Source organism: Kogia breviceps, chromosome 7 (assembly GCF_026419965.1).
Source record: "Kogia breviceps isolate mKogBre1 chromosome 7, mKogBre1 haplotype 1, whole genome shotgun sequence".
Lineage (NCBI taxonomy): Eukaryota > Metazoa > Chordata > Mammalia > Artiodactyla > Physeteridae > Kogia > Kogia breviceps.
The window spans coordinates 116,128,564-116,140,623 of record NC_081316.1 but is presented as its reverse complement, the minus strand read 5'-3'; the positions used below and the strand labels follow the sequence as shown (position 1 = coordinate 116,140,623).

The 12,060-nt window shown below is 35.5% G+C and overlaps 1 protein-coding gene across 3 annotated transcripts in view; it reads left to right on the top strand.

The window, feature by feature from the left end:
* The window catches only part of ARHGAP32 (Rho GTPase activating protein 32), a 274,258-nt gene that overhangs the window by 200,506 nt on the left and 61,692 nt on the right, over nucleotides 1–12,060 (top strand). For all 3 annotated transcript variants that reach the window (XM_059069744.2, XM_067039316.1, XM_067039317.1), the window contains one exon: nucleotides 3,760–3,841. In XM_059069744.2, coding sequence (XP_058925727.1) covers nucleotides 3,760–3,841 — 82 coding nt within the window. The remainder of the gene's footprint in view (nucleotides 1–3,759; nucleotides 3,842–12,060) is intronic.

Below are 12,060 nucleotides of genomic sequence, written 5' to 3'. Positions count from 1 at the left end.
TCAGTTTCTTAAACATACACTGATGACATGATCCAGCCGTTCGACTCCCAGGTGTTTATCCAAGAGAAAAGAAGGCTTACATTCATACAAAAACTCACACATGACTGTTCATAGCAGCCTTACATATAATGGCCTCAAGCTGGAAACAACCCAGGTATCTCATGAACAAGAGATTAATGCATAAACAAATGGTGGTGTTTATACAGTAGAATATTACTCAGGAATAGAAGGAAAGAATTATTGATAAATACAGCAACATGAATGATCCTCAAAATAATTATGCTGAATGAAAGAAAACAGACGACAAAGAGTACATTCTGCATGACTCTATTCATATAAAATAGTAGGAATTGCAAAGTAATGTTTACTGATAGAAACTAGGTTAGTGGTTGCCTGGTGAGCAGGGGTAGGGGCTGGTAGGGAGAGGGAGAGATTACAAAGAGATTACAAGGAAACTTTGGGGGTTGATACATATATTCATAAATTTAAGTGTGGTTACAGTTTTATGGGTGTCAGAATTTATCAAAATGTACACTTTAAATATGCACAGTTTGTCAGTTATACCTCAATAAAAGTGGGAAAAAACTGCAGAAGCATCTGATTTAACTTTTCATGTATCTAATTCTATTGATAATTCCTGTGTTTTCTACCTCTGTGTCTCTTAAATTCATACACTTTTCTTTCTTCTTCATGCCAAATTGACTTGGGGAAAAACTACTAAATTGAAGGTTCTCTTTCTCTCCTTTAAGCCCATCCTTAACCTGTTCCTGCCTTATCTTTTTCTTCTGTTTCTATATTTTTGTTACCTGCTCCTCTACCCTCATGGGCCCTAGATGCTCGTCTTTTCTTTTCCTCCCATCTTCCGAGAGTAGAAACTCATTTTGAGTCCTGCAAAATACACTGAATTCCCCTCACCTTTCTCAGCCATTTACACTAGAGCTTTAGAAAATGCCACTGCAGCAGGAAGAATAATATGATGACTATAATTATAATAATATAATTTAATGTGAATAAAACAGGATGATGTGGTTCATAGATCATATTGTTAGAGTTCCAGGCACTTTTAATGTTGGACATTTTGAGTTTATTATAATTATTTATATTTGGTGAAATACTAGCTTAAGTATGCATCAGAAAAGTATAAATGTTCATTAACTATATTTTTAGGGTTAGTTTATTATGTGTATATTTTCAATAGAACACAGTTTCATTTTTTATGATGGAAATTTTATAATAGGAAAACAGTCTATTTGCTTTTCACAAGTATGCGGAATTAACTCCTTTAAATAAAACAGTTACCTTAACTGTAAAGTTACAGTTAGGAGTGATTTTGGCTTCAAGAAACAAAAGTGAACAGAAAAGGTAGCATTGCTGCAGTTGAGTCAGCAGCTTAATGATGCTAGGCAGAATTCTCTAAGATTCTCTTGGCCTTTCTGTAAGGTCACATGATGGCTACTGTAGATCGAATCCCAACACCTACGTACACAGCATAAAGAAGAGACAGAATAGTAGCAGTAAAGCTTTTTACAGGTGCCGTGGCTACACCTGAATGCAAGGAGTCTGGGAAACTGAATATTTAGTTTAGCTAATATTTAGTAATATTGCACTTTATAATAAAGGGAGATGGGTGAGCAGGGATTGGAATTAGGCATCAGATGAACCTATCATGGACCTACGTCTACATAGCACGCAGTAGCATTTCCCCCATATACCTAAACCTGATGCATTGAGACATTCAAAAGGTAAAAGTGTAACTAGTATGTATGATACAGTTCCCCAAAGAAGATCATTAAGCTTTGTTCAGTATTTGTGAAGAAGTGATGGAAAATTAGTTTTGTTTGCTGACAGACGCTTAAGTTTAGAAACTAGGCTAGGTGCTTTCACACACATTATTGACGTAGCTAATGTTGTCCCATTTTTACAAATTAAGAAACAGACAGATGTTAAGCAATTTGCTCCAGATCACAGAGCCTAGTAAATGGGTGGTCTTTTCTCTATAGCAGATTGTAGAAAGTGTTTACAAATTGAAATGAATTAGAATTTTATGGAAAGAATGATATTTGACAGTGAGGAAACAAGTATACACAGACAAAAGGTGGTAGGTATTGTGTGTCATATCCATACAGTGGAGGGGCTGGGGCACTCTAGATCTTCCAGTGGCCAGCATATTAAGATAATAAAGAATAGACAGCATTTCTTAAGTGCTTACTATATGCACTTTGCTTATACTGATCCATTTAATTCTCATAACAACTCTTATGAATTAGGTACAATATTATTATGTTTAGAGGAAGAAACTGAAACATAGAGGCTAAGTTATAAACCTGACCAATAAGTGGCAGACCTGGAGTAGAAGCCAGGCCCTCTTAATCCTGGGGCTACACTTAACCATAAGTGATTATCTTATAACTGATTTGCATAAGAGAGAATGAGAACAATTTTTCAAGTTGATTCTTGTCTGGTTCTAACCAATCTTGGAAGAATTTCTACTTGTTATTAGTTAAATAGGAAGTTGAGTAAAGTATGATATAGAATTTCAACAATAAAAGCAAATACTTAGAGCATCATTTTGGAAGGCCATGCATATAGGAACTCTAAGACCCAAATTTCAAATCTTTCAAACAAAACTGAAAATTTGTTAATAAGTCCTTTTCAGCTCATGATAACTAGTTACATCTTCATAATTTTAAGAACTAACATAGAATATCGATCAAGAAATTGAAGTAAGAATGCAGCAAGTGAGCATGTGAAAATAATCGCACACAGATGGAAATTATACAGCTCAGAACTTCACAATGAATCATACTCTTGGAAGACCATTCCTTTCTTCCCCAGAGTCTGACAACAGAGGGATATACAGAGTGATATAGTTTTCTTGTTTCAGCTTTAACATCTGCTGCTTGGCAGCCCAATTATATTCCCATCTAAGAAAACATCTATAAATATTGGTAAAAATTCCCTTTTTACTTTTGTTTCCTGGCTCTTTGTTTCTCTGTTCATTCCGTTGGCTATGTAGTATCTCTGGGTGATCTGGAGCTCAGTATTTTACTAATACAGCTCCTTGGGAATCTACCTAACAGCATGAGCAATTCTGCTACCAGGTCAAATTGGTGTGTTTTTTAAAGCCAGAGTCTGTTACCGCTGCCGAGATTGGTTGTTTTCTTCTCTTGCTTTCCCACTTATCCACGCACTACTGGGCTCTTTAACAACAGTGGATACCAGGATTTTAAGTGAGCGATTTTTTCACCAATTTATTTTAGTCTTGTCATTTTTCATGGAACCTGTGAGAGAAAGAAGAGAAAATTTGCAAAAAAATTTGAATGAGGTTTAGTGTTGATTTTTTAAAAATCATATAGAGAAATCAGTAAATATGAAAGTTGACAGTAGAGGTGTTAACCCAACTAGATTGAAATTTCAGCAAAGTAAATTATTAACAGGTATAAATTATACCTCTTGCACTCATAGCTTGGTATCAGACTAAATATTTTAATTGGTGTAAAAGAAGTTTGGGAAATTAAAAGGTAAAACTGGGAAAGCAGACTTAGATATTTAGACAAATAAAACACGTAACTCTATATACTCATAGCAACAGATTGTTTTATTGTTTGTACAATTGGCATCATCAGTGATTTAGAGTCTTGGAATAACAGAATCATTGGGAGGGGCTGTGGAGCACATTACTGGAATTGAATTGGCAGTGTTCATACACTGGTCTGTTCTCTGGTTTAAAATCCTCTCTTTGCTGCTTTTCTTCTTTAGGTGGGACTCTTCCCTGGACACTGTGTTGAGTTAATTAATCAGAAAGTTCCCCAGTCAGTGACCAACTCAGTGCCAAAACCAGGTGAGTACACTTTTTCATTAATGTGATTTTTTTATCAACTGCTTAAAGATTCAGATTTTCTCTGCCAGTCAAGCACATAGCTTGTCTAGCTATTTGCATTTATTGTCATAATGTGCATTCTTAATTTTATGTGGTTTTGATTTTTAATATATTCTTTTTTCTCTATTGATCATTTCACAAAGGTTTACATGCATTCAGAATTTTAGACAATTTTAAGAACTGTTTGCTCCATTAAGCTTTGTCATTATTTGTTTTTACAATTATATAGTAGGAATGTAGCTTATTAATGAATAAAATGATAAAAGAAAATACCAGGTTTAAAGAACTGACATGGAGATAGTATGATTAGCTGAAAATTAATAAATGAAGAGAATGTATATTTTATCAGTGCCTGTGAACATCAAAACTATTTTAAACATCATTTGTTATCATTTATATAGTATATTTACAGTGCTACATAAGTATGTGGAGTATTTTACAGATATGTAGAGCAATGTGTTACAGGGGGTAAAAATTGAAAAATGGAAATGTTTGTTTTTATTGGGGTGATTTAATCTGGACCAATTTTACAGAATACCTCATCTGGAACTTTTTAATGTGATGTAAATTTTTGGAAAGAAAATAAAAACAAAGACTAAAAGATTTTAGAAGGAGGAGGGAGTAATCAAGTGTATTTCTCCTGATTGTATTACCTCTGCCCTCCTCTACTCTCACAGTGGGATTCTCAGTCTCTTTTCAAGGCATTTTTATCCTCTGTTAAATCCCCCTTCTTTGGGTAAACTTGTTAAACATAAAAACACTTTCTCAGTGAGTACTTACTCATTAGTGGTTGTGATGGCTGTAGTTTTCTTTCCTTGTTTAAATATGGCATCAGTAACTTTAAAAAAAAATCCTATGCCCATTAGCAGACACTGCCCCATCCTCTCCCTTCCCCCCAGCCCTAAGCAACTACTAACCTACTTTCTGTCTCTAGATTTCTCTAATCTAGACATTTCACATAAATGGAATCATATACTGTATAGTCTTTTTGTGACTGGCTTATTTCACTTAGCATAATGTTTTCAAGATTCATCCATGTATCAGTGCTTCATTCTTTCTTATGGCTAAATAATTGTCCATTGGGCTTCCCTGGTGGCGCAGTGGTTGAGAATCCGCCTGCCGATGCAGGGGACACGGGTTCGTGCCCTGGTCCGGGAAGATCCCACATGCCGCGGAGCGGCTGGGCCGGTGAGCCATGGCCGCTGAGCCTGCGCGTCCGGAGCCTGTGCTTCGCAACGGGAGAGGCCACAACAGTGAGAGGCCCACATATCAAAAAAAAAAAAAAAAAAAAAATTGTCCATTGTATGGATATACAGTATTTCTTTTATCCATTCACTTTGGGTTTCCATTTTGGCTATTATGAATAATGTGATACTCAGTGTACAAGTTTTTGTGTAGATGTATGTTTTCATCTCTTGAGTATATATCTAGGAGTAGAATTGCTGGGCCATGTGGTAACTCTGTGTTCAACCTTCTGAGGAACTCCCAAACTGTTTTACAAAGTAACTGCACTGTTTTACAATTCCACCAGCAGTGTATGAGAATTCCAGTTGTTCCATATCTTGTTCCTTTTTTTTTGGTTATTGCTGTCTTAGTGGGTATGAAGTGATATATCTTAGTGATTTCGATTTGCATTTCCCTGATGGCTAATAATGTTGAACATCTTTTTATGTGCTTATTACCCATTTGTATATCTTTGGAGAAATGTTCAGATCCTTTGTGTATTTTTTAATTGGGTTGTCTTTTTATTAATTGAGTTGTAAGTTATACATTCCAGATACAAGTCCTATATCAGATAATATGATTTGCAAATATTTTCTCACATTCTTGTTTGTCTTTCATTTTTTTGATGGTTTCTATTGAAGCGGAAATGTTCTTAATTTTGATGAAGTTCGATTTATTTTTTTATTTTGTCACTTATGCTTTTGATGTCTTACCTAAGAAGGTGTTGCTTAACCCAAAGTCAATATTTACTCCTATGTTTTCTTCTAAGTTTATAGTTTTAGATTTTATATTTTAGTCTGTGATCCATTTTAAGTTAATCTTTGTGTGTGGTGTGAGGTCCAGCTCCATTGGATATCCAGTTGTCTGAGCATGATTTGTTGAAAAGATTATTACTTCCCCATTGAATTGACTTGACTCCCTTGTAGAGAATCAGTTGACCTCAGACATATGAGTTTATTTCTGGATTTTCAGTTCTCTTCCATTGATCTATATGTCTGTTCTTATGCCAGTACCACCGTGTCTTGATTACCATTGCTTAGTAGTAAATTTTGCAATTGGGAGGTCCTCCTACTTTATTCTTTCTCAGGATTGATTTGGTTTTTCTGGGTACCTTGCAGTTCTATATGAATTTTAGAATCATCTTGTCAGTTTCTACAGAGAAGAGAGCTGGGATTCTGATAGGGATTTATTGAATCTGTTCATCAATTTGGGAAGTATTACCTTCTTGCCAGTATTTATTAAGTCTTCCAGTCCTTAAACATGGGATATTTTTCCATTTGATTATTAGACCTTTCATTTCATTCAATATTTTGTAGTTTTTTTTAGAGTATAAGTTTTGTATATCTTGTTAAATTTATTTTTATTCTTTCTGATGCTATTGTAAATGGAATTGTTTTCTTAATTTCACTCTCTTATTATTCACTGCAAGTGCACAGAAATACAATTAATTTTTGTGTATTAATCTTGTATCCTGAAACTTCGCTGAAATTTTATTAGTTCTAATAGGTTTTTTAGTAGATTTCTTGGGATAGGCTAAATATAAGATCATGTCATCTGTGAATAGAGATATGTTTACTTCTTCCTTTCAAGTTTGGATGTTTTTTATTTCTGTTTCCTGCCCAATTGCCCTGGATATGTTCATTGTTGAATAGAAGTTCTGAGAGCAGGCATCCTTGTCTTACTTCTGATTTTAGGAGAAAGCGTCTAGTTGTACACCGTTACGTAAGTTTTTAACTGTGGGGTTTTCGTAGATGCCCTTCATCAGGTTGCTGAAGCACCCTTCAATTCTTAGTTTGTTGAATGATTTTATCACAAAAGGGTGCTGGATTTTGTCAGATACTTTTTATCCATCTATTGAGATGATCATGGGTTTTTGTGGTCACTATTTTAAAGTTATTAAAATTCAACATAAAAAATTTATTGTTATTTCTTGTGCATTATTTTTATGTATTTCTGCTGCGTAAGCTTAACTTTTATTAATTATGAAGTCTTATCTTTGATAATTTCGCCTCAGAAATAAACTTTTAAAATATTAGCTTAATATTGATATTACATTGTATCAATCAAATATTATACTATCTCATGTTCTGAATATGAAAGTGATTTTCTAATAGTGGTAATGTCCAAAACTTTTAAAACTTGAGAAAGTTAATCAGTTATTGAGAGTTCTAGAAAATAGGTTTCTGTTAATAGACCTGTATGGCATTGTTAATTCTAAATTAGTAATGATATATAATGACAACACACCTTCAAAAGCTAGTATTTTATCTTTTGTGAGCAGCATTGCAGGGTTGGCATAGGAAAATGTGCATTCTTAATACATTTTGAAAAGGATGATGTGAATTCTATCAGCCTCAGGCTTGTTTCACACTTTAAAACTGTCTTGCCTGCAGTACAAATAACTTTAATGTTCTATTTATTTTTAACATTGCCATCTGTCATGTTAGATGCCAGATCTGAAAGATGCAGCTATAGTTTGAGACTGCAACTTCAAGCTCCCTGTATTATTGCACAACAAGGGCAATAAGGAAAACTTTCCCTCTGGAACTCTTCTTAGTGCTCTCCATATGTCCAATTATTTGTGTGTGTAAAAATAAAATTAATGAGTCACTGTGTCCTGACCAAGATAGCATGTATCCATGGTACCTTAAGGAAAAGAACGTGTGTGGGGTGGAGGGGGCGGAGAAAAGAAGAGGAAAGAAAAGAGGAAGAAAGGTAGACGCTTGTCCCAAAGAAATTGGCATTTAGTTCAGTCCCCACAGGTTCTGGTTGAATGGCAGGTGAGGCTGAGGTGGGAGGAAGAGGAAGGAAGCACATGAGGATTTCTGTGTGTTTTTCCTGTGCAGCATTTACCCAGCAGTTATTTACTGGTGTCTGTCTTCACGTTTTTTTGTGTTCTCAGCTGTTATCTCCTGGGATATTTGTTTTGCACCCTTCTGTCTCCTTCCTCCTCCACATGTCAGTTACGTCTTTGATGTTGGCTCATTGGTCCTCTCTCCAGCTTGGGTGCTTTCTGTTGACCTCTTCCCTCTGTGCAGGCTTCTCTGAAGCCCATCTAATGAATTCTTCAGTTCTCATATCAGGTATTTCGTTTCTAGGATCAACATTTGGTCTTTTTTATAATTTCCATAGTGGAGTCCCCACCTTCCCACCTTATCCACCTTTTCTTCCAGAAAGAAAGAAAGAGGGGGTTTGGGAGAGGGAGGGAGAGGGCAGAAGGTGGAGAGAGGGTGAAGAGAGAAGAAAAGCAAAACTTACTTTTGAAGCATGACCTTCTAAAAATGAAGGACTAGGGAATGTAGACAAACCCTCCCTCTGAAAACAGAAAATTTGGACAGAAATGAAAAAAATATATAAGATCTCTTTGAAGCACTGGAGAGTTAACAAGGTAGTAAACAATTGCTGAGCTAAGATTAAGCAGAAGAACATCCAGATATGTGACCCCAGTGTATGGGGACGTTAGCCCCCTAGGGTATCAGCTGATGGAGTAGAGCACGTCACAGCACTCACGGAACAACAAATGGGAGTTCAGAGCCCAACAAGGCTGAGTTGCTGATAATGCCCCAAGCTTTGAGTTAGGATTTATCTCGAAACTGACAACTGATTCTAAAATTTGTATAGAAATGTAGAGCCCCAAACACACAAGACAGTTTTGAAGAACAAAAAGTGGGAAAATTAATATAATAGATATCAAGACTTACTGTTAAAGCTTCACTCATTAAGATGCTGAGATTAATGCAAGGATAGACAGATAGAACAGTGGAAAAGAATAGAGTCCAGGAACAAACCTGTGTCCATATAGATGCTTGATTCATGCCCTGCAGAGCATTGTGAAAAAGACAGCCATTTCAATAAAAGTTGCTAGATCGTGGAGAATTATAGATCTGTATGTGAAAGGTAAAACAACAAGACTTTTAGAAGAGAATACTGTAGAATATCTTCATGACTTATTTTCATGATCTTGGGTTAGACATAAAGCAGTAATAATAACTGAGAAACTTAATCATTAAAGTTAATTAAAGTTCAGAATGTCACCGTAATATGCTATTAAGATAGTGAAAAAGGCAAATCACACAGTGAGAAAGATATTTGCAGTACACATATCTGACAAAGGTCACGTAACCAAAGTATGTAAAGAATCAGTAAGAAAAGGACAGATAAACTGATTTTTTTAATTGAGTGAAAACTTGATCAGGTATTTCACAACAAATATCAAAATGCTGAATAAATAAGCACATGACAAGATGTTCCGCATCATTAGTCTTTAGGGAAATGCAAGTAAAAACTTGATTAACGCACAAAAACACACCCACCAGAATGCTTAAAATTTAAAAGTAGCGATACCAAAAGTTGGCAAGGATGTAAATCTGTGGGAATTCTCATACACCGCCAGGGAAGCGTAATGCAGACAAGCACCTACTAAGTTTGACATGTATATAGCTTGTGACCCCGCAGTTCCATTCTTAGGTATATGTATAGAATGTTCATAGCAACCTTATTCCTAATTGTCAACAAACTAAAGAACTCAAAGGTATATCCATAGTGGAATGGATAAATAAAGGCATGTTCATTCAGTGGATTCTTCTACACCAATGAAAATGAAATGAGTTAGGGCTGTGTGGAGGGAGCGACATGGAAGAGTCTCACAACAATAAATATTGAGTGTGGGCGAAGCCTGATTTATGTGCATACTTCTTACACTGTGTGACTCCACACATATATATAGAGAGAGAGTTCAGAATTGTACAGTTCAGGACTGTTCTGTGGTGATAAAGTTTGGACAGTGGTTACTTTTGGAGAGGAGAGTGAGTAGATGGGTAGGAAGAGAGGATTCTGAAATGCTGGTAATGTCCTGTTGATCCACATGGTGACTATACAGAGATGTAATGATGTGGAGCATCTTTTCATGTGCTTATTGGAGAAATGTCTATTCAAATCCTTTGTCATTTTTGAATTGGTCACTTTGCATTTTTTACCTCCTAACCAGGTAAATATTCCTTACAATATTGCTTTAATACACAAATGTTTGAAATTACATTTTCAAAATAGATTTTATACTTCCATACTGTGAAATACTCTGCAACCCTCAAAAGGAATGAAGTAGAAGCCCATGTGCTAACCCAGGGAATTTTTTTCTGTGATGTATTGTTAAATGAAAAATCAAATCACGCAACAGTATAATCCCATTGTAAACTCATAGAAGAGGATCAGGAAGGATACATACCTAACTGGAAAGCGGAATGAGATTGTAGCTATAACAAGAGACATTTCATTTTTTTCCTCTGCTCCTGTATTGTTTAACTCCTTTACAATGATCATATATTACTTTACATAGATTATAATCTACCCTTCACTCCACCCTGTCCAAATAGGTAATTTCTTAGGGTCTTTCTTAATGCAACCACCCCATAAAATAGATATTTTGTGATAACAGATTTAATGTAGATGTTTTATTTAATGTATATACCTATGTGAAAAGCAGCTCAAAGAGGTGAGAGCACAGGCCTCAGCCTTGAATTTTAATCCCTGTGCCATGTGTTACTGTCCATATGCATGTCATTTGGCGTCTCTGATTTTTAATTTCCTCATCTAAGAAGTGAGGCGAGATTCTTTTAAAGATTAGAGTTAAGGCATTTAAAGCCCCCTGGATACTTAATAAATATCAGCTGTTATTTTTTATCGACTTATGTTTATTTACTATGTTATATCATTTAAATTCAGGAGTGTCTGAAACTAGGTCTATTTAGTTTATGTAGGTGCTTATTTAATATATTATTTGTTGGTATAAATCTATATGCAAGTATTTCACAGTGTACCACTGAAACAAATGAATTGCAGTAGTTTTCATGGGACCATGGTGAGGAAGGGAGCTTCTCTGGATGGTCGCTTGAATAGAGTTTCCATCACAGATTTTTGTCTGAATTTTTTTGTTAGCAGACATAGAAGTAGCTGAGGCTTTCATTTTGGGGGAAGACTTAGTAATCAGATGTAATGCTGATGAAATCCTTATAAGTAGTTTATAAGGTAACACAGTCTGAATTTGTGGCATAATTTTGAAATTAAAAAGTCCTTGTATTATCCTTTTAGGAAACTGGTCCTCTAGTATCTTGTGTTTTGTTGTTGTTGTTTTCTTTGCAGTTTTGCCTCATTATAGTATTTTTTCTTTTGTTTCCATTTGTTTACTTCTGGATTATTTCCATTTTCTTTCTTTGAATGTCCAGCACTTTGCTCTTCTGTAACCATGTTTCCTCATGTCACTTTAGTATGAGGTGACCACTCTATAGCAAGTAAAAAGGTTCAGGTTTTTACTTACCCGGAATGGAATGTTGTACTGAGTATTCTTCCCGTTGAACACATTGCTTTCTTACTCTGGAGGCAAATACCTTAAGAATCAGATATGAAAATCAGTACCCTAGGAGGCATTGATGTAAGATTTAAAAGAGTTCCAAAATGCTAGAATGCCCGGGTGGCTTTCTCTCCAAGTATATAGTAAGGGATACATCAAGATACTACTTTCTCACTCTGCATCAGGGAAAAACAGAAAATTCATAACATCACATATTTGCAGTTGCCTTAGAGTTTTTGAATACTGTGTTTTTGTTATTTAAATGGAAATTTGAATCTCGACACAGCCCTGCAGTGTACTAAGGATGCGGAATGTATTTCTGTCCCCCATACACTGCTTTGTTTTTTTTTGAATTTTATTTATTTTTTTATACAGCAGGTTCTTATTAGTTTTTAAACTAGTGGAGCAACTGAGACTCAGAAAACTCCACGCTGTGCCTGAGCTTTCATAGCTGAACTTGCAGAAGTCTTCTGACCTCTCCTAGTAACCACTGTCCACACCTAGGTAGCCCTGGCTGTGCACCAGATGGATTACACTCTTTTGCGATTGTTTAACCCAGAATTTTCCCACCATGGAACATTGAATAGAGGTAAAATTTATTGTTTTCTCT